Raw genomic sequence first — 23568 nt, 5'->3', positions numbered from 1 at the left:
ATATCGTAAATTTATCATTTAATATAAACAAAAAAACTAAAAATATAAAATAAACACCCGTCCGGTCGGACGGGTCAAGATCTAGTAAACTTTTAAAAAACTTTGATCCCGTTATAGAAAATCATGGAGAATAATATGGGAAAATGGTTAACCTTAAACATCCCCTATATATTAAAAGAGAAGTCACTTTAGTGATTTCTGACACGTGTCGCTCATACAGAGCTTCTCAGGAAAATTGTTATAATTTCATTGGTCGATGGTTTTCGATTTTCTTCTTTTCTTTTTTATTTTCTTCAATTCATCGACCCCACTATAATAGGAAAGTACCATTGAATACTAATTGCAAAGAAAAACATAATTTAATGACCAATTAACATCACTTTCCAAATTATTTACATAATATTATTAATAACTATTTATGGTAACTAATTGTCGAAAGTATGGTATATAAAATCATTTTATCAATTCAAATAAATATAATATTTTCCAAATGACTTACATAATATTATTAATAACTACTTATGGTAACTAATTGTCGAAAGTATGATATATAAAATCATTTTATCAATTCAAATAAATATAATAGTTTCCAAATGACTTACATAATATTATTAATAACTATTTATGGTAACTAATTGTCGAAAGTATGATATATAAAGTCATTTTATCAATTCAAAAAAATATTTTGGTTTATTATTTTATGTAGTTTATAGATATATAAGAATGTATAAAGTCATTTTATCAATTCAAAGATTTTTTAATTGATCGATCCCCCTATAAAAGGAAAGTAACATTGAATACTAATTGAAAAAGAAAAAAATAAATTAATCCCCCTATTAACATTACTTGCACAAGAATATTAGTTAATACATGTAACAATTAGTTTTCTTATTATAAATAAATTACTTGCGCAAGAATTATGTTATCTTATTTAAAATGCGCAAGTTAATAAAGTTAATAAGGGGATAACTTACATTCACACAAATAAATGAGGCAAGTCATTATGAATAAAATACACTATATATACTAACTTGGGCATCAAGGGTATGTATTAACTATACTAATTTAAGATTTAATTTAAAAAGATTTTCCCTGTGATATTATATTCTTATAGTACCATATATATTTGAAAGATAAGTAAACCATCACCAACTATTTGTATTTTAAAATATTTTACTTGACCAATACTCTAGGGATTTCCTTAACAAATATTGTATATTCCAAAGCAAATATTTGAGAGACAGTTCTGGAGCATCAACAAACTTAATGCTATATATATATATACAACCACAGCTAACCTAAGTTTTCTCACCTCTATGCCAAGCAAAAAATAGATTTTCGAAATTGTCTTCTATATTGCAGATCATTCATATTCGTTATATGTTTTTGTTTGATCAGTTTATAACTGATGTGTCTGTGTGTTTTTCTCTCTTTGGTCTACAGAGAATCCGTAGATGCTGGAAGGAAGTTTCATGGCAAGGACAAGATTACACACAAATGATAAGATGTTCGAGAGATTTGTCTATTTTTTAGTATATGTGTTAAGTTTTGATTTTTGCTTCTTACCTTGGTGACTTGGTCTCTTCCTTAAGCAGTTGTCTATTTTCTTTTTACTTAAATGTGTTAAAAACTTCAGGAACAAAGTTTTGTTTGTGCTCTTATTTGGTTTAAATTTATAAATTTATGCATGTTCTTTGTGATCCATAGCAAGATCAAATTTATCAAGAAACTAAGTGGATGCCCGCAATTTTGCAGGTATGAATGTTTAAATTGTTTTTATGAATTTCTTTCATTTTATCAATTAAAAAGAGTTATTTAGCTACAAAACTATTAAAATAAAGTTAATTAGGTGATCATGCAATAATGTTTTTAATTAGGTACTCGGATGTCTGCGACAATAGGAATTTACCACATTCTCCATATGCAACCGAGATGTAGCGTATATAGGAAGCATGTGCAAAGCATGGCATCTTTGAGTTATTAAGAGGAAAAATTGGACTTTTGTCCTTTTCACTATGACTAATTGTACTAATACATATATAAATAAGAAGGAGGCGATTCATATTGGAAGCTGTAATCCCCCTATACATTAAAAGAGAAGTCACTTTAGTGATTTCTGCTTAGGTGGCACTCATAGAGAGCCTCTAGGATTAATTCTCTTAGGGGGTGCATTGAATCCGAAATTTGAAGTCATTTGATTTTTAATGAGTTTTTAGATGATTACAGGAGAATTAGAGAATTTGGTGCGATTTTTGTTAAAACACTCTAAAATCTCATCTAAAACAGTGGGATTTGTATTTTTATTTTATAACTAAGGAAACACCCCTCAAACACTCTAGAAACACTTGCGGTTTAGTAGATTTATATTATTGTTTAGAATTATAAGCTTATATATACATATATAATTTTTTTGGTTTTCTGATTGTAATTTTTTTTTCATATTTTTTCAGAGATGATTCGAGGGAAGTGTTCATATTTCAGACCTCTAAGAGTTCACCATTCCGATCCTGCAAATAATGTGCGCTTAGAATGGTATTTTCTCTACTATACATCAAAATTGAATAATCATATTATATTTTTAAAATATTTATAGTAGGATGGTATTTTCTCTACTGACATAATATCTTATTTCCTAATCTCATACTTTAATATTTAAATTAAAAGGGTAAGATTTGTTAATTAAATCATTAGTGTAAACTATTTTCCACCTATATAGTGAAAGCTAAATATTTTAGTAAAGTCTACCATTATACTATATAAACGAGGCATTCTGAATTGAAACGAAACCGTTGATTTTGTTTATGCTGTAAAATTTTTGTTGCATATTTCAAAAGAATCAATTTGATAAAAGGGAATAGTTGACTGAAGAACCCAAACTATTTGGTCTTTCTTTGTATTATATTTCAACTTTTTTTTATTTATAGTTTTTTTAAAACTGAAAATTCTTTTTTGTTTCAGATTATATATCAATATGATAGAGATGGTCATTTGCTGCAAGGTCAATGATGGCAACATAGATATTATGTGCTAAATACAGGCATCACTGATTTCTTTCAACATTGAAAACATATTGGGTTCATAAGGGGATGATCAGTGCTTTGTTTCCATTGAAAATGATAAGTGGAGATATAAGAATGTATTGTAAGAAGGTTAATGGAAGTTGAGTTTCGTAAAACTCTTTTGCGTTTGTTTACTATTGGTAGTGTTTGTTAAATAAACCATTTATCTTTCATTAAAAAAATTCCAAAAATGATCGATCACTTATAAGTTAAAACATGTGCCATGGTAATGGTTTCCATCAACGTTGATGTTTGTGGTAATATGAAAAACAAAAATTAAATGTAAGCTGAATTATCAAAAGACATAGTTATCAAGCTTCAAACCAAATCAACAACGATCTCAACACCATCGAACAAAGTAATTTTTTTTAATCAAACAACAAGGTAATTTTGTTAGGGTTACTGCTAAGTAATGTAATATAGTTATTAAAATTTAAATTAAACCCAATAATTGAAAAAACTACACACTAATATATCTTTCTAATACTAATGTTAAAATTAAATCGGTTATATACAAACTTCTATATTAAATATAAGTGATAAAACATAATTATTATATATTCTATAGATTTACAATATATCAAAATCAAAACTATTTATTATTCTTTAATTTTATACTCATATTATGGTATTAGGAAAGATATACCTTGTTGGTAAAAGCTTTTAATTAGTTAACTAGATCTTACCCGCGCTTTGGAAGCGCGGAATATTTTACGATGAAAAATTTCACTAATAACTTAACAAATATTTTGGTAATTTTTAAAGTGTATATTTAAAATATTTTTGCATTTAAATCAGTGTTTTTAAATTCAACCCGATTGTGATTATATCGGTTAATTCGGAGATCTGACAATTTAATTTAGGTTTTTAAAATATTCATATTAAAAAGATTACTAAAACCCGAGATTAACCGATTGAACTGTTGGATGACCGATATGTAATCTAATTTGATTTAAATTGTAACAATTTCATAATTTGTAATCTTATAATTCAATTTTAAAGTTCATTATTTTTAAAATTTATGAAATTATGACGTTTCTACAAAATTTTAAAAAGAAAATGATAGATATAACATAACTAAGATTAATTATTGTATTGTTTGGAAACATTGATAGTAGTATATAAAATATATTGTTTAGAAACATTGATAGTAGTATAAAGAAATAAGTATATTGTTTGGGAACATGGATAGTAATATAAAGAAATGAACATTAGTGATTTAATGTAGGTTTAACTATAAAGTATAAATGTGTATTTAATTTAAAAACTTACAAAATAAATGTTAGGTCCAACAGAATGTTTCTGTTTTAATAAGATAGATTCGTTTATTAATAACTTACCTTATTTTGTTATCAATTAATTGCGCAGGTTGATATGATGATTACCTTATTTTGCCAAAAATTACTTGTCTTAGATGGTGCGTTAATTATTACAAATTTATTACAGTCAATTTATAATATCTTTCTTTAAATTGCTTCATGGCTTATTAAAGGGAAAAAATATTACAAGAACCATAAGACTTTATATATCTCAAGAAATGTATATATTTACAAGAATTTTTATGACAAATATTTCAGGAACTATAAGACTTAATGATAAAATATCTTTATAAAATATGATTATTAATTCATAATTATTCTTTAAATTTGAAATATTCTAAATTTTTAAAATTATATATAATTATAAACGAAATTTACTCTTTAGGAAGTATTTTTTTTTTAAATATACATTTAATTGACAAATTTAAAAGTATAATTTTCGTGAAAATATAAGTCTATTAAGTAAATGTTTTGTTCTTTTATGATGTCACTTATTGGTAACTATATACATGTGATATTGCATTAAATGTGTATGTTCTTTATTTTCCTAATTAGTTAATTCGTTTATTAATAACTTACCTTATTTTGCTATCAATTATTTGCACAAATTTATATGATAATGGTGATTTGAGTTAGAAAAACCCAAAACAATTATCTATTTAGAAAACCACAAATATAATGGTGATTTGAGATTTAAAAAAGCCCAAAACTATTATCTTTATTATATATATATTTATGGATCTTAAAAATGTAATTTACCTTGATGTTTCTAATTAGTTAATTCACGTAAAATAACTTCCTTTATTTATGATTACTTGCGCAAGTTGATTAATAAATCAATGATAGTTTAAAGGTAATTTACCTTAATATTTTTAGTTTATTAATAACCTACCTTATTTTGAACACAGATTACTTGTGCAAGTAATCATATTTATTACATTGTTTTAATGCAATTTACCTTAATGTTTCTAATTTATTAATTCATTTTTAAAAAATTACCTTATTTTGAATATGATTTAATTGCACGAGTTTATATCATATTTATTGTAAAACATTTAATGACAATATAACTTTAGTATCTTTATTTGAACTGTTTTATTATTTATTATGAAAATATATTTATAAACATCATTTATTATGAAAATATCCCCCATAATAACACAAGAAAAAAAGAAGGTAGAGTATATATAAAGAAGGCACCTAAGGGATGTCAATACTAACTTATTAGTCTATTTTATTCGATATAAAAATTTAAATTTATAAATTCTTACATTTGTTTGTTTTTTCTATTAACAGATAAATAACACAGGCGAAAAACCAGTTGTAGTTGACTACAAACCATTTTTCTGTCTATTTCAATAGCGATATGCAAATTTAATAGTAAGGTAAGTCTCAATAAAATTTAAAAATCTATTAAATTATTTTATATTGTACAATTGCTAACAAAATTTGACAATTTTTTGCAGGTTTCTATGGATTTTTTTTAAAACAGATTTGTTCTTCTTATTTTATATTACTTATGGATTATATTTAAAATTTTTATCACATTTTCTTTGCAGGTTTCTATGGGATTACCTATGAGATTTTTATCATATTTTTTTTAATACGTCACTGTCTCCTGTATATTTTTGTTACATTTGTTTTTTTAATAGTTAACTTTTATTAAAAACATACTAATGATGTTGATTTTTTTTTACTTTAGTTAACTTTCATTTGTTTTATTCTTTTATATATTTTGTGACTTTTTTAGTTTTTGTTTCAGTTTTATATTGAATTTAGTTCACATAGTTTATGCGTACATAATTTAAGTTTTAAAACATAATTTTTCTTTTAAAAAATTAAGCTACAAAGAGCCTAATTAAACCGATCCAAAAATAAACCGAACCGAATTTAAACTGAACTGAATATAAACCACACCGAACCAGACTAAATATGATTTACTGAAGTTGAAAAAAAAATATTAAAATCGAACTAAACAAACCAACCGAATCGAAAAAGTAACGAATTGTCCACCCCTACTTAATCCTGGAGATTTGTACAAATCATGTCTCAGCATTAAAACTCTCACTTGTTTCACTTTCTCCCAGATTTGAACTCAATCGATATTATACTATATTTTTATACCCGCACAGGGTGCGGATCGGCCACCTAGTTATCAATTATTTCTAATAGTCTGTATTTCGTTTCTGTCTAAGTATATTTCAAAATTTTAAACCTATAGAGATGCTATACCTACTTAATGTTTACATTATCGAAACAAACAATAAAAAGTAGAGATGGACGTTTGGATACTCATTTGGGTTCGGTTCAGGTCTATTCGGGTTTAGGATTTTTTGGGTTAAACATTTCGGTCCATTCAGATATTTCTAAATTAGGTTCAGATTCAGTTTGGATCTTTGACGGGTTAGGTTTGAGTTCAGATAACTCATTTATATTGTTTTACAAATTTATTTATTATATATTTTAAATTTCTCAAAATCTACAAAAAAAAATAGATATCATATATAAATTTGAATAACAAATGTCAAAATACCTAATTATAACATATACATTGGTTTGGTTTGGATATGTGGAAATATATATAGTACTTTTGGTATACTAGGTGTTTAGTCCGCACATGCGAACATAAATTTTTTATAATTAGTTATTAATGCATATATCACTAATTAGAATTATATTAATAAGTTCATATTTATGTTTTCATTAGGAAATTCTTACTTATTATATTTTCATTTTTTATATTTGCAGTTAAAATATACTAATTTTTTGGATATTTTCATAATAATATTTTCATTTTCTATATTTGCAGTTATTAAAATTATATCTACCTATAATTTGGGAAATTACTTATTTAACCAAAGTTGTTTTTGGAAACTGCTTATACTTATCGATTTTCATTAATGGGCGTAATAAGTTTCCATGTAACCTTTCAACTAATGTTTTTCTCATCAATATTATTAAAAAAACGATTTTATCTATTTACAAATACTCTAGATTGAACAATTACATTTAAGTAAATTTGTTATTATGTTTTACCTTTTTATTATCTTTTACTTATACCAAAATAACTTACTATTAAATATATACTCTAGCCTAAACTTAATTAATTAAATAACTAATTTATATGTTTTCAAAAATATTGAATACAATTTATATTAACACTAAATTTAATTAAATAATCAGTTATATTTTATTTATTAATATAAAATAATTATATATTCTTTATATATACAAATGTAATTTAATCTAAATGCAAGAAACAATTTCTTCAAAATTCCCACAAAATACATGACAATATATTTATAGATAGACAACTATATATATATACATATATTTGATAAAATATATATGTACATATATATTTGATAAAACAAATATGACTTATTCTGTCTCATAATATATGATGTTTTGATTTATTGCATAAAGATTAAGAAACTTACTTTTTCTTATTTTTTTAAAGATTCAATTTTAAAATCATCAACCAATTATAAACATGTCTATAAAATATATTTGGTTAAACATTTTCTAATAAAGTTAAAGTAACCTTAAAACATCAAAACATCTTATATTTTGAAATAAAATAAACTTTTAAAATATTATCTCATTTGAAACATAGAGGGTAATAGTTAGCTACTATTAATATTTAATGATATGATGGAACATGTTATTATTGATCTTTTTATTAGTATAGTTTTACAGGTTATTCCAACAAATATGTAAAATATTTATCAAATATAAAACTAATAGAAAAAATAAGCTTGGGCGTTTAGATATATGTTGTGATACAGGTTTGATACTTTGAATTTCAATTCTAATTTATATCACATCCTAAGTTTCATTATGGCAAATATGTAAATAAGGATCAAATTTTGATAAATCACACCGGTTTTGATTCTAATTTATATCACTACCTAAAACCTATAAAGTAACCATATATTGTTCAGATTCGGGTTATATTGGCTTGGTTTGGTTTGTGTTTGGTTCAAACTTTGGTTTAGGATTTTCTGCCGAGACCTACATACTTTAAATAAACAGAAAATAAGATTGTATAAAAAATTTACCGAAAAATTATCCGGCGCTTTAAAAGCGCGAGTTCAAATCTAGTCTAAACTATTAAAAAAGAAGTGCAAATAAGATTTAACCCTGGTTTTTTTCAAAATACAGTATTTACAATCTAATGCCACTAGCGTAAATCATGCTTAACACTTAAATCAAACTACCTCAATATAATTTAAATAACTAACATATGCATTGATTATAAAACTTCACATGAACTTTGTTTGGTAAATCAGAGCTCACCTGAAGTCCCATTCGTGAAAATTCAAAAATCAAGTGAATATTAACGAGATCTAATGAGAGTTTGTCTTTAACTTCTCCAAACACCCATAAATTTTAACTTATGATGAACGAATAAAACACATCTTCTAATTACAAAGAAGAATTGAAATTGAGGAAGTCCAATGAAAATGTAATTAGGAAAACAAAAATTCGAGTTTTTGGATTAAATGAGAGAGGAAATGAAAGATAATGAAGTTGTCTATGTAATGAATTAGAGGAATGAATAAAAATCTTACTTGAGAGAATTTTTAGCATCAGTTTTTGTTGTTCATAGTGGTTAGTAAAATTGATGGTGATGGCATTTTCATAAATATATAAGTAAATGTGATAAGGCTGTTTAAGTTATTTTATGATTTTCAAAAAATATTTTTTTTAACAGAACTGCACTTTCGTTCGGATGAAAGTGAAAAAAATATCACAAGAAAAATGTTAGTTTTGTGTTTACCGAAAAACAAAATTAGTCATCTATCAAAGAAGTCCAGAATTTGATTTGATTTTAAATCCAAATAACAATTTAAAATAGTTTATTTTATTGTACTTTGAGTAGCTTCATCAGATATCCTGAACGAAAATACTCTAATACGTATTACGGTATTAGTTCCAGTAACTCAGTAAGCATTATTAGTTCGCTCATTGATTCATAGTAGTAGGCAACAAACAGTCGTCTGGCTACACTAGAAATGAAACCTGATCAGAAAACCTCATACACTTTATTATTGCATATCACTTTGAAAGTCTGACATAGAGAAGTAAACGTGAATTGAAGTATTATTATAATTGTATCAAGGAGATTGGTACGAAGTAGGGATGCCAATTCCTGGAGAACGCCTGCATGGTCGGGGTTTCGTAGGTTTCGGATACCATACTGCTGGAGAAGCCCCACATGAATTTGAAGGTGGTGTCCATATGATAGGCGCTCCCCCAAATCCCCGTACTGCTATTTAACATTCAAAATAATTTAGATGCTTGATTTGCATAGGTGGAGAAACTGATTTCACGTTGGGTGTATTCAATTTTTTTACTGAATTTTACATAGGAAGTTTAATGAAGAAACCGATCACAAACTTGACCAAATCTTTAAATATTCAACTTTTTTTTTCTAACGATTGAAACCTTTACATAAATTTGGTGAACGAAGTTAATTTTAGTCTGGTTTATTATCATTAATACCTTAGTATATGTATATATAATGTTAAAGATAGTTACCCAGTTTGCGCCCAGTAGATTCGACGAGTCTAGCTTGAGAGGAAAGAGTGAACAGTATAAGAAGCAGTGGCAACACAAGTGCAGCAATATTTAGAGACTTCGAACCCATATTCTTCTTCGTATTATTTTTGGTCTTTGCAATAGGGACTTTGTCCTACATATATAGAGGAAGCCAAACCTCAGTTTTGATATATTATTTTTATTCTTAAAACCAGTACATTTCTAAATAGGTATAAAAAAGAATACACGGTTTCGACGTTTGCTTCAAGATTCGTTATTGATAAACAAATGGCTAAGATTTGAATTTGAGAGATAGTGTTTTGTCCTTTTTCTAGGAAAAGCCAAATACACGACTTCCTTGCCATTTATCTTAGTCCAGAAGAACCGTAGTATAGTTGTCCTGACTCCTGACCAATAGTGTACGTTGACTTATATCACTATTCATATTCAACAACGCGACTCATATAATTCTTTGGCTCTTTCTATTAAAATCGACTACTTTTCAAGATCGATTAAAAATGCTTTATTTTACCGCTTAAAGTTTTGACAATGACAAACATGGAGACTATATCAGTTTTTCACACGTACAATTCGATCATATAGTGGCCGACTACTTTTTTTTTTTGTAAACTACCGACTACTTTTTATTGTTGAATTAATCATCATGACTACTAGAGATTTGTCAGCACTAGTCACTCTACATATAAACATGGATTTCGTTTTGTTGTAAATTGTGGCTAAGTTTATAAAGATAACAATTTACAAAATATGGTGAAGTGGTAATTTGATTTTAAAATTTATAAAAATAATAGATTTCGTGAATAATTTTGGTAATATATAATAAAACTAAAATCTGGGTAAAAACGTTATCTAACTCATATTGACTTTAGCTTATCATAAACCTCAAATTTTACTATTACTAGAATATACAATCATGTTTTTGTGGATCTAATTGGTTTATGTTCAAGGACAATGAGTAAAATTATTTAATTATGGTGTTTATTTTCTTAAATGAATTTTGTATATATTATTTTTGTTTAATTTTTCTACCTCATACATTTACTCATCAACTATTTAAATAGTTTTAATGAACTAATTTTTATATATATATATATATATATATATATATATATTTCCCCATACTATTGTTGTTTAATTCTTTTATTTAAGGTGTGCTTAGTGTAATATATTTGTTACTCTATGTGGTAAGTTTCTTATTATATATTTGGTAAGTTCCTCACTGAATTGAAGGTCTAGTGTAATATATTGCTTACTATATATGTTCATCACTGTCGTGGTTTCAGTTACTATTTTTAACAACCTAATAAACTAACAGACGTTAAACTAACATGCACTAAGAACAAGTTTTGATTGGTTCACAAAGTCCCTTACCATCAATTTTCGCGGTTAACAACGTGTTCCCATGTGTGATCATTGTATATACATATATATAAATATATATATCACTACAAGAAAACACGAATGTAACGACGACCAATTTTGTCGTTAATTCATCGTAAAAGAAGGTTTACGACGTATTACCGAGGAAACTCATTTCATCGTTAAACATTTGTCGTAATGCATATTTCGTCGCTAATTTGTCGTAAGTTTACGAAGAACATAATTCGTCGTAAAGCGATAGTTAACAATTCGTCGTAAAGGTGACATAAAGATTACACGTAAAAAGGGCGCTAAGTTTCCACGTAAAAAACACGTAAATATTTCTCGTAAAAGACACGTAAATATTCCTCGTAAACTGCACCTAAAATTTCCTCGTAAAATATACGTAAATATTTATCGTAAACTCGACGTATATTTTCTCTTAAATAACACGTAAAATATCCACGTAAAATCCACGTAAACTACACGTAAAGAAGTCCTCGTAAGTAAAGAAGTCCTCGTAAACTCGACGTAATACATTCCTCGTAATAAATTAACGTAAAAATGTCGTGAATTAGCTACGAATTTGCTTCATTTCATAATAACCGAATTTATTTTAAAATTTATTTTTAAATTTTATTTTATTTCAAAAATATTAAAATATTAAAAAATAAATAATTAATGCGAAAATATTTTATATAAATAATAAAAGTTTGGAATTTATATTATACAATAAAAAAAACTAAAGGTTTCTCTTGATCGTTTTTCGGAAGAGGTCTTGACTCCTCATCTGTACTGCTTCCTCTTCCTCCTGTGTACGGGAAAGCTCGGGAATAGGATTCTATCGTCGCATCTCCGCCAATAACCCCTCCTATTGCGGATTTCCAGAAGCTATAACTTCCAGAAACCTCTCCACTGCATCCATAAGAACTTGGAACGAAGACCGCATCGACTCCAACTCAGACCGCGTCGACGCCAACTCAGTCCACGTCGAGTCCAACTCAGAACGCAGCTGAGTGACTTCATCACCTCGTCTCTGACCATAAGACGATGTCGCTCTTGGGATATCGTTGACGGAACCAATCCCCAACGTACGTCTCTTTTTCTTAGGGACAACTTATAAAATGAAGTAAAATTTTAATGTTAATAATTGAAAATAGGTAGAATTAATGATTAAAAACTAAAATATTTTTTTTACCTCCTCGTAAATCTAATCCACTTTTTGAGTGGATAATATGACTGGTATTCCCTCGGGAGATTGCTAGGTCAGATGAGTTGGCGGTCTTCAATCCGAGCAACCACATCGTTGTAGATTTGCTCGGATCTAGGATCCACAAATTCCCCCGTCTTGTTCTTGTGGGTCTTCTCGTAAAGCTCTTTAAGAGACGGGAGTTATCCCGTCTCTTTGGCCTGAAAAACATTTAAAGAAAGTTAAAATCAATATACATAAACATATTAATTATTAAAATATTTAATATGGAATTTTTTTATTTAATTACCATTTTCAAGCGGATACGGGTATGGGATTTTTGACCCGTTTAGTGAAGCATCGGGCCGTTGTCGTGCTCATCTTTGGTAAGACGGGAGGCAGAGCAACTGTTGGAGACCGCAATGGATGATGAAAGGTTCCAGTAACAGATGAGGCCATCCCCCACTTCCATGGTGTGCTCAGCGGGTTTCTCGTCCTCATAACCCTTGCACAACCAATCTTCCTTCCAATTGCCTACGGTGTCCAACAACCGCTTCTTCGCCTTGCTGGTGAACGCCGTCTTCACGTCCTCGTTCACTCAGATGGACCAATGATATTTTTGCTGTAACAAAAAATAGATTAATAATTAGTTTAAAATAATCAAATAAAAGTTAATAATTAAAAATAAACATAAAATAATTAATTAATAAAAACTTACAGCAAACATCTTGTACCACGTGTTTCTAAATAATTTTCATTTATCTTGCTATCCATGTTTTCAAAAAGTACTCCAGTTCTAATTATATAGATTCGTGATGGTTGTAATCCGAGAAAAATAGGAAATTAAATTTTTGCAGTCAAAAAATACAATTTTGATGTTTTTGGATTTTGCTAAAATATTACATGTGTTAATTCTTATTGCTCAAACGACTTTTACTTTAGGCTCTAACTGGATGAACAAAATTTGGAATCTGAATGCATGGAATGAGTCATTCCATTTAATTCCTTAAAAAATACATCAGTTACAAGGAAAAGTCATTCCTAAAACTTTTCGGGAATCAGTGGAAAGAGAACAATTTCTTTGTAAAATCATTTAGCAACGTAAATACTAAATGATAAGGAATAAGTGGAATAAATGGAATGTAAATTTATTTTTTAATTTAATTAATAAATACATTTTATTTCTATCCCATTCCTCTTAATTCCATTCCTCTAATTCATAATATTCCAGTAAATGATTTTCAGTTACACCCTTAGTATATAAAGGATGTAGATATAATTGATTGACTAGATTTTGACCCGCCCTTAAAAAGGGCGGGTATATTTTTTGTTGGAAAATTTATTTTATGTAATAAAAAATATGATTTTTAATAAATTATATATTTTAAATTTTTATGAAATTTATCTGAAATTTAATTATATGACTTATTTTTGTTATTTTAAATATGAATAAATTTTAGAAGACTCTAAATAATTCTAACCCGTAATATGATTTTATTTATTTAACCCGAAGTTAGACTTATTTTAAACTGATTTTTTGTTAACTTAAATAAAATATTTTATATCTTCAACATTCTCTGTATTGAAAAATTCATTTGTGTATTTCAAAATATTTTTTATATTAAATTTAGTTTATGTGATTTAGTTTTTATTTTAAATGAAACTATTTTTAAGGAGTTGAGATAATTCAGACCCGTACTATGATTTTCTTGATTTAATCATCCGTTATTTCAACTTGATTTTATTTTGAGGTTTCATTTAATAATTTTTTCAAATAATTAATAAATTGAAAGGTTTTTAGAAATATATGGTGCAAACGTTTAGGAAACAAAATTTTCAAAAAATAAGAACTGAATTATATTAAACTATAACCACACCCTAAACCCTAAACTATATGTTCTTATCCTTTTTGAAAAATTTGTTTCCTAAATTTTTGCACCATATCTTTCTAAAAAATCTTTCAGGTTATTAATTATTTGAAAGGATTTATTAAATGAAACCTTAAAATAAAATTAAGTTGAAATAACAAATGATTAAATCAAAAAAATCATAATACGGGTCTTAATTATCTCAACTCCTTAAAAATTAGTTTCATTTAAAATAAAAACTAAATCACATAAACTAAATTTAATATATAAAATGTTTTGAAATACACAAATGAATTTTTCAATACAGAGAGTGTTGAAGATATAAAATATTTTACTTAAGTTAACAAAAAATCAGTTAAAAATAAGTCTAACTTCGGGTTAAATAAATAAAATCATATTACGGATTAGAATTATTTAGAGTCTTCTAAAATTTATTCATAATTAAAATAACAAAAATAAGTCATATATTTAAATTTCAGATAAATTTCATAAAAATTTAAAATATATAATTTATCAAAAATCATAATTTTTATTACGTAAAATAATTTTCCAACAAAAAATATACCCGCCATTTTTAAGGACGGGTCAAAATCTAGTATATTTTAAATGGGTTACTAAACATAAGCAAAAATTTCAAGCCCATTGATCCGAGAGTTTCAAGCCCATTTCGTTTTAATAATTCACTAGATTTTGAGCCGCCCTTCGAAAGGGCGGATATATTTTCTTGTTTTTTTTAAAAATAATGGTCATATTTGTATTTTTAGGTAATCTTATTTGTTTTTTCTTTACAAAATTTCAAAATCTCATTTTAATCTTAAAACATGTAAAAACCTGCTGCGATCCAAGCTTTCGGATTCCTCTTCAATTTCTACAAATTCTCTCTTTCTCTATGAACTGCATGTTTGCACTGCACCAAGGCATGGTTTCTTTTTAGAAAGATTACTGATAATTTGTTTTCACATAATTTAAAAACTCGGATTCTTTGATCCTTCCAATACAACACCTAGAAGAACACATCACACTAATCCAAATTAAAATAAAATATCATTTATTGCCAACAAATTTTTAAGTAAAAGGCCTAAATGGTGAAAAATAAGATTACAAATTATAATGGAGTAAACGTGTATTGTTACAGTTATTTTCAAAACAATCTGGAGTCCTGGACAGTGTCACTTTACAAAGCTTACATCATTATCATCTCAAAAGAATCTTACGTGTATTCTTGCAGTTATTTAGATGGCGTGTTATGTAAAGTTAGATTATAGAGTAGCAGTTATGTTTATATGTGCAGTTATATTTAGTTTTTTTTTTAAATTAGACCCAACTAATATCAATAGGGCATGATCTTACTTTAATAGTATTGACTATATATTTGTTTTAATGTTTTTTGAAAATTTTCAATTTATTATTTGTGTTTTTATAATCATATTTGTTTTTTTGTAATCATATTTATGTTTAATATTAATTTAATATTTTTGGTAACTATATTAAATATGTGAAATTACATAACTATACATTTGTGCTATATGCATTTTAAAAATTATTTTTAAACTCTATTCCTAAAGTTTGTAACATATTATATTTTCTTATTAATTACCTAACATAATTAGTCAAAAATGTCCGAAAACCAATATACAATCTAACCCGCCCCAACCCACTCCAAAAAGCGAACAATGTTTTTTTAAAATGTGAAAATAATTTTTAATATATTATTTTATATATATAATGTAAGTATATTAATTTTATACTTTTATTATAAGTATATTAATTTCATTTTAGCATTTGTTATTTTAAAAAACTGTTTTGGAAATTTAATTATTATTCCAAATTCATGTGTAATTATTAAGCAAGCTTATTATTTTACATCAATCCATATTCTTTTATAATAAAAAAACATAATTTTAGATTTAAAACCTATTATTGTTATTTCTAAATACTTTTATTTCTATAAACTGCAAGTTTTCATATTTTTTACTTTATTACATTACGTGATTCCTGGAATATTTTTTTGTTAAATAAATACTGTGATTTTGGAATTACATATGTGATATATTATTAGGTAATAAAAATGAATAAAAAAAGAAAAACAAAAAAAATGTACATTTTTGTTGCATCATCAGTTTGTGGTCCGGCCCTTAAAAACAGGACTTTAGTTGTTCTCGAAGGTTAACTATATGCAGTAAGCAGTTTTCTTTTTAATTGCAGTTATATTATACAATGTATTTTATGCAGTTGTAATTAAATGCAATTTTTTTTTGGACGGAACCAATATCAACTGGTCATACTGCAACTTTAATAGTATAGATTGAACAAAAAAATTAGACTGTCAAATTATTTTAAAACTCTATTGAGCTTTTAAGTGGCCAAAATTCCCTTTTAATTACACAATTTCATTTAAAAAGGAAAGTAAATGGAATGTTTTGTAATAACATAAAAATTTCAGGGGCATATTCACAAATATTCTTCTGCTTTAATAGTATAGATGAGTTCCATAGAACATGAGAAGGAATCACTCAGCGAGCCCAATGACAATTTTTAATAGCTAGCATTACAGATCTCAGGCTAACACCATAAACACAAGTTCCAATCTCTGTGATGAGCAGATCAGACTGATAACAAAAACCCAACTTCTCACTGTTTCTCAGGATCTAACTCACAATTGATATATGAGTAATGAGATCCTTCTCCTAAATCCTAATCGAATCAAATACACGTGTGGCGTTGTATTCACCCCCGTATAATCGACAAAATTTTGAGTTTACGATTCAAAATCGTATTTCACTTTTCTCTTGGGCCGAGATTATAGTTAATGGGCTTAAGAAAAACGTTTTAACCCAAACGGATCGTATTTCAGTTTTTTCTTGGGCCGAGATTATAGTTAATGGGCTTAAGAAAAACGTTTTGACCTAAACGGTGCCGTAGTGGAGAAAAGATGAGATCCTCGGAGCGACCTAGAAGGATTACAAGTGGTAAAGCGTTTCGTGGAAGAAGCCGAAAACTTCTGTCAGATCTGGAAGCTCTCTCTCTCTCTCTCTCTCTTTCCTCTTCTCCTTCCTCCTCTGTTTTTTCAAACGTCGTTTCTTTTGGTTTTCCCGTTACTGCTTCTTTGTTGTTGATTCACAGACGCTTCTCTCTGGTACGGCCACAGACACAAACACTTTGGTTTTTTCAATCGTTCCTTTTTGTTTAATATGTTTGTCTCTTTGTGATTGCTGTTTCTTGTTTCTGTGCATATGAGTAATTAGCATGATTTTTCCTAGTGACTGTCTTTCAAGTTAGTTCATCGCAGCTTAGGGTTTGTTGTTGGTAGGGACTGTTCATAAAGGTATATTTTTGTGCGAATTATACATAAAGATAGTTCCTTTATATTGTATACTAATGATCATTGTATTACTGTTATGTGCCATATAAGTAGATGGAGGTGCAGAGTCTAATAAGCTTTGATTTGGACCCTGGTCCTGTTGATCAGTCTGTATTGGTGTGGCAACATGAGCATAGATCAGCTGCTATTTGGGAAGATGAGGTCTGTGTGTCTCTTGTAGGTTTTACTCTTTTATCTCTTTTTTCTTGTATTGATTGTAAAAATCTTGTTTCTTTGCTTCACTTCCAGGTTCCTCCTCGTGAACTGACATGCCGGCACAAATTACTGGGAATGAGAGATTGGCCCCTAGAGCCTCTCGTGTGTCGGAAGCTGATCGAGTTTGGTCTTTACGGAGTGTACAAGGTTGCGTTTATACAGCTTGATTATGCTCTGATAACAGCTCTGGTAGAGAGATGGAGACCTGAAACGCATACTTTCCATCTCCCCGCTGGAGAGATCACTGTGACTTTACAAGACGTGAATATACTGTTGGGTCTCCGTGTGGATGGACCTGCGGTTACTGGTAGTACGAAGAACAACTGGGCTGATCTATGTGAGGACCTGTTAGGCCTCAGACCAGGTCCTGGAGATCTGCATGGCTCTCATGTGTCCTTAGCATGGCTGCGTGATAATTTCCGGAATCTACCTGCTGATCCTGACGAAGAGACGTTGAAGTGTCACACTAGGGCTTTTATATTAGCTCTGATGAGTGGGTTTCTTTACGGGGATAAGTCTAAACATGATGTGGCTTTGACGTTTCTCCCTCTGCTAAGGGACTTTGATGAAGTGGCTAAACTTAGCTGGGGTAGTGCTACTCTAGCACTTCTCTACAGAGAGTTGTGTCGGGCAAGTAAGAGGACTGTTTCCACCATTTGTGGGCCTCTTGTTCTGCTTCAGTTATGGGCATGGGAACGATTGCATGTTGGCCGTCCAGGAAGACTTAAAGATGTTGGTGCTTCTTATATGGATGGCATAGATGGTGCTTTACCAGATCCGTTAGGCTGTAGGTAAATTGACATGTATCTTATTGTGTTCAGTTTTGTTCTTACAAAGTTCAATTTCATTTGTGCTTTCGCTTATGAAACTCCTTGAAAACTAGGTGGAGAGCTTCTCTGAGTCATAAAGAGAATCCTCGTGGAGGACTGGATTTTTATAGAGACCAATTTGACCAGCAGAAAGATGAGCAGGTATGGAACTGATCTTTTATATCACTTTAAGCTATGTTAATGTAATGATAGACACAAGGCAAACTGATAATAGACTTAATATTTTTCTTTTATAATGTGCATGTAGGTTATATGGCAACCTTACACTCAAGATCTTCTAGCAAAGCTTCCTCTTATATGTCTTAGTGGTCAGAACATATGGCGAACCGTCGCACCTTTAATTTGTTTTGATGTTGTTGAGTGGCATCGTCCTGATAGGGTACTTAGACAGTTTGGTCTTCACCAAACAGTTCCTGCACCTTGTGATAATGAGAAAGCTCTTCATTCTATTGACAAAAGAGGCAAATCAGTATATGATTGGTCAGCACGTCATAGTCGACACATTGGATTGTGGGAGGCACGTGAGTCATCTGTTGTTCTCGGTGAGCCAGAGTGTAGACCAATGGACTATAACGATCCTTATATGGAATGGTACCGCAAAATTACTAGAAGGATCATTAGTCCTATGAACGAGAGACGACCTGGGCAATTTCTTCCCACTGGTTTTGCTTTCCAAGTGCTTGTAAGTTATAATGATTAACATTCTACAGTTTTTTTCTCCTTGCTTTATGCTCATTAGCCAATATCAAATTGCAGGTTCAGAGAGTTGCAGCCATTCATGCTCGATCTAAGTCTTCGCTTGAAGAGGAACTTACTGTTGACACTGCGAGGCAAACGTTACAAGATATCGTTGATATGTGTGCAGGCGCCCTTCAACTCAACGCGCCTTTAGGCTCATTGTCTAATGGTAGGATTCCTTAAGGCCTATTAGGCTACAATTCCTTTTCTTAGTGACTTGGTCAAGTATTGGACTGTAACCAAGAAAAGAAAGAAATTGATAATAGATGGATGAGATATTCCTTTTTCTTTTATTAGATATTATGAAAATTTAAATTAACTGCAGATGCTTGTGTTCTTTAACTAGTTTTGTGGACCATCTTTGTTATAGGCTCTGTTGCTCAAGCTCCAAGTTCAGGACCATTTCTGATGTTACCTCAACCTACACCTACAGTGATGTCGCAGAAGCCATCGTCTAGCGATATGGTTTGCTTGCCTTTGAATGAAATGGGAATAGATGATGGTGTCTTAGCAGAACCTTCAGAAGGGATGCCACCTGTTCAGGATATAGGGTGTGAGCAGTCTTTACCATCAGTATCCCAGAAGCCTCTTTTCTGGCCTACGGGAGGCAAGCTTACTTTCAGTTGGATTTGTGATGTAATGTTGGGTTTTGATTGGTCGTCGAGGAATCTCCCAGCTTGTGAATTTTCAAATGTTCTGCCTTTTAACGTCTTGGATGAGCTGATTCTCTCTGCCTCCAAAATCCTGAGAAAAGAGCCAAACTGCGTTAGGATAGATAGTGACAAAGCAAAGGTGGTTGTGGTGGGAGATCTTCATGGGCAGCTACATGATTTGCTGTTCCTTATGCAGGATGCAGGGTTCCCAAATGGTGATCAGTTCTACGTGTTCAATGGGAACTATGTGGACAATGGAGCATGGGGTTTGGAAAACTTCTTACTTCTTTTATCATGGAAGGTAAGGTTATCATCCTTCAACTTTGGTTAAAGTAGACAACATTTTGATTGATATTTGTGCATTTCGTTTTGTTTTTGCTAGGTGTTTCTACCGGATAGAGTGTTTCTTCTGCGTGGCAGTCACGAGAGCGAGAGTTGTACATCACTCTATGGATTTAAAAATGAAGTATTAACCAAGTATGGAGATAAAGGAGCAGTTGTCTACAAAAAATGCTTGGAATGCTTCCAGTTACTCCCTTTGGCATCTGTGATTGGTGGGAAGGTATTTACAGCACATGGAGGTCTTTTCCGTGACGTACCAAGCTTTCTCTCTGACAAACAAGAACGAAGCAGAAAACGCAAGCGAGCTCAGAAAAATCAAGCGGATAACAGTGTTCTCGAGGCTGAAAGTAGACCTGAGTCCTTGCTTCTTGGCTCGTTGAAGGATTTATTTAAAGTGAAAAGGCGTGTCATCAATCCTCCTGCTGACGGTTCAAATTTGATTCCTGGTGACATCCTTTGGTCAGATCCATCGACGGACAGTGGTCTCTTTCTTAACAAGGAGGCTGGCATTGGTTTGTTGTGGGGTCCTGATTGCACTGCAAAGTTCCTGCAAGATAATGATTTAAAGGTTAGATCAATCAGTTTCTGTGAAACCACAATCGTCAAAAACATCGCACGTAGAAGCTTTGAGAATTTGATTGGAGAAACTGCTACTTTTTCAGCATCTTGATTTCATTTCTTTTCATGGCAGTTGATCATCAGAGGGAAGGAAGCTCCTCATCAAAGAGCACAACGAGATGGTCTTCCACCAATGAATGAAGGATTTTCAAAAGACCATGAAGGGCTAATAACTTTGTTCAGTGCTCCTGATCATCCTCAGTTTCAGGTATGCCTTATTAAATTTTTCTATTGGCTAATCTTCAACGTGTAGTAAGCTCTTGCGATTCAACAAATGGTTATGTGAGTATTTGTTGTCTTGTATCCAGGATACAGAGGAGAGACACAACAATAAAGGTGCCTACATAATCTTGCACATTCCAGATTGTGAGGAGCCTGAAATTCATGTGTTCGAAGCAGTTTCTCCGAGACCAAAGGTACTTCTACAGCTAATGACGAGATTCCTAACTTTTGATCTCTCTTAGTTTATTCATAATTTGTTTTGAGTTCTGACATCCGCAGGCTGAGGCATACTATGACTATAGAGGCCTGATTCATTCAACTGGAAATTTAGTACACAACTATACTAATTCTGCAACTGTTGATTCACCATTCTCAGCGCCTGATGAGAAAGATAGTTTAATATCATCTGAGAATGTAGAAGAAAGATCCATGGATCTCCCTGAAGCGATGGAAGTTGATGAAGTTGCAACTTTTGGAACTCTAGCATCTAATGATAAAGATACGGTTGATTCTTCAGAGCAGACTAAAGATTTTTCCAAAGAAGATGACCGTTCCGAGACGGCAGAGGTTAGTAAAGATTTATCTGATACAGTTGGAGAGCTGGAATCTCGCAGCAGGGAACAAAGTATGTTTGAAGCTACGGGCAGTGATGAAAAACTGGAATCTAGACCTCCTAACGTTATTGATATGGAACCGCCACTAGCTTATGATCTTCATGTGCTTGATTCTGGAGAGTCCATAGAATCTAGGACTGAGAAAGCAGCAAACTGTGAACCAATGGCAGTTGATGAAATTGCTGGCGATTCTGGATCCAGAATTGGAGACCAAAATGATGTGGAAGCCTCCAACTCTACTAAGATTTCCGAAGAGAAAGCAGAAAAAGAAGGAACCACTGGTGAAGAAGAGGCTACAAGAGTAGATGACTGCAGCACCGCTGGTGATGCATCAGCGGAATTAGGAATCACATATGATGAGAAACCAGAAAGTGCAGTAGCTGAAGTCACAGGGAACGATACAACTGACAGGAACAGAGACACAGCCACCGATGTTGCTGAGAAGTCAGTGCGTGCAACCAGCGAACTCAATTATACAGAGCCCATTGAAGATATGGTTGATTTTAATATGGAAGACATAGCCACCAATGGTGGTGATTATGATCCGGGGACTGTAAATGGTGGACTCAACACAGACTGTACCAGTTTATCCAAATGTCTAACCAGCAAACGAGGTGGGTCTGAGCCAGCGGTGGATCAGGATAACTTTAAGAAGCCTTCTTTTGACAAGGATCATGGAGAGCATGCAGATAAGCCAGAGAGAGTAATCAAACTGGTTACCTATTCTAAGCGCAAGTCATCTGACAAAAAACAACTTGTTGATTTTAGTGAAGATCCTCAGCAGAAGATCAACCAGGCTGTTGATTCTAAGACCGAAGTTGCTCTTGACAAGCCGCACTTGGTTCCAAATATGGACTCCTGAACTCTGTTCCTTTGGTCTTCTTTCCAACAGAGGTAAATCCAATCGCTCTTTTAGACCTATCCAGGCTATTATTAAACACACTTACGGTTACGGAGGTGTTAATGTTTGTATCTTTACTTTTGGCGGCTCTGTTTAATTTGATTTAGTGAGTCTGTTTGTTACTTATGAATATTAACAGGCTCTTCAACATTTCATTACCAACACAGGCATCTTTATCATATTGATTGTACTCCATAACATTTTTGTCTCACATGTCTTGAGTTTCTTTTGCAGGCTTCAGGATGTTTTCTCAAAGACGATGTACAGTGGCCATAATAGCCTAAGCTTTTCAAGTCCATCTTAACTGGATCCGCTTTGCTAATTCAAGTTTAGATGTTAAGAGAGTTTGATTAGTCGGTAGGATGGTGATGTGTAAACCGGATATCTTTTCTTGAATTTAGTTTTCTCAGTTAAAATGTATTTTTCTTTTTATATTTAAGAAATAAGTTTGTATTTTATCGTTTGTTGCGGGACGGTGCTGGAACCGGATTCTTTTTTTTCAACTAAAGTTCATTGAAAAAGTTACATGGAAGTTAATCATCTTATTCTCAACCCAACAATGGTGGTCCAAGGGGAATTAAAACGTAAACTCGCTACGATCTCATTGACAGTGCATGTTTATAATGTGGTAACAGTAACAATAGAAGCACTAGTATCAGGAAACATAAGAACAAGAGGAATTTGCAAGCTTCAAACTAACAAAGAAAGATGAAA

At 30.5% G+C, this 23568-nt stretch overlaps 2 protein-coding genes across 6 annotated transcripts; one reads left to right on the top strand and one right to left on the bottom strand.

Moving 5' to 3' along the window:
- Positions 1-9404: 9404 nt before the first annotated feature.
- On the bottom strand, positions 9405-10084 carry LOC108855345 (secreted transmembrane peptide 6). Of its 2 annotated transcripts, none has more exons than XM_018629148.2 (2): positions 9923-10084; positions 9405-9653 (listed from the first exon to the last, which is right to left on the bottom strand). In XM_018629148.2, the coding sequence occupies exons 1-2, from the start codon at positions 10029-10031 to the stop codon at positions 9499-9501; spliced, it is 264 nt and encodes an 87-aa protein (XP_018484650.1). In that variant the 5' UTR covers positions 10032-10084; the 3' UTR covers positions 9405-9498. The 2 variants fall into 2 exon arrangements, with proteins under 2 accessions (XP_018484650.1, XP_018484658.1); XM_018629156.2 differs by having other exon boundaries at positions 9405-9650; positions 9923-10076.
- Positions 10085-17335: 7251 nt separating this feature from the next.
- Positions 17336-23391, top strand: LOC108810053 (serine/threonine-protein phosphatase 7 long form homolog). Of its 4 annotated transcripts, none has more exons than XM_056987607.1 (13): positions 17355-17495; positions 17620-17684; positions 17775-17882; positions 17970-18727; positions 18820-18907; positions 19014-19448; positions 19523-19673; positions 19875-20458; positions 20540-21067; positions 21191-21325; positions 21426-21533; positions 21619-22847; positions 23089-23391. In XM_056987607.1, exons 3-12 carry the CDS (start codon positions 17775-17777, stop codon positions 22813-22815), a joined length of 4092 nt encoding a protein of 1363 aa, XP_056843587.1. In that variant the 5' UTR covers positions 17355-17495; positions 17620-17684; the 3' UTR covers positions 22816-22847; positions 23089-23391. The 4 variants fall into 4 exon arrangements, with proteins under 4 accessions (XP_018437685.2, XP_018437702.2, XP_056843587.1 ...); XM_056987609.1 differs by having other exon boundaries at positions 17356-17495; positions 17605-17684; XM_018582183.2 differs by lacking the exon at positions 17620-17684 and having other exon boundaries at positions 17336-17495.
- Positions 23392-23568: the final 177 nt, after the last annotated feature.

Source organism: Raphanus sativus, chromosome 1, assembly GCF_000801105.2.
Source record: "Raphanus sativus cultivar WK10039 chromosome 1, ASM80110v3, whole genome shotgun sequence".
In the NCBI taxonomy this organism is placed as follows: Eukaryota; Viridiplantae; Streptophyta; class Magnoliopsida; order Brassicales; family Brassicaceae; genus Raphanus; species Raphanus sativus.
The sequence above is the reverse complement of the archived record's forward strand: the minus strand, read 5'-3'. Positions and strand labels throughout refer to the sequence as shown.

What these genes read in the sequence shown, in the direction of transcription:
- LOC108855345 (XM_018629148.2), bottom strand. Translation starts at nt 10,031, where the DNA reads ATGGGTTCGAAGTCTCTAAATATTGCTGCACTTGTGTTGCCACTGCTT. An exon ending in ATCTACTGGGCGCAAACTGG is followed by an intron (nt 9,654 to 9,922) that starts GTAACTATCTTT and finishes AATGTTAAATAG; the next exon opens with CAGTACGGGGATTTGGGGGA.
- LOC108810053 (XM_018582183.2), top strand. Translation starts at nt 17,775, where the DNA reads ATGGAGGTGCAGAGTCTAATAAGCTTTGATTTGGACCCTGGTCCTGTT. An exon ending in CCAGATCCGTTAGGCTGTAG is followed by an intron (nt 18,728 to 18,819) that starts GTAAATTGACAT and finishes CTTGAAAACTAG; the next exon opens with GTGGAGAGCTTCTCTGAGTC. An exon ending in TTTAGGCTCATTGTCTAATG is followed by an intron (nt 19,674 to 19,874) that starts GTAGGATTCCTT and finishes TCTTTGTTATAG; the next exon opens with GCTCTGTTGCTCAAGCTCCA.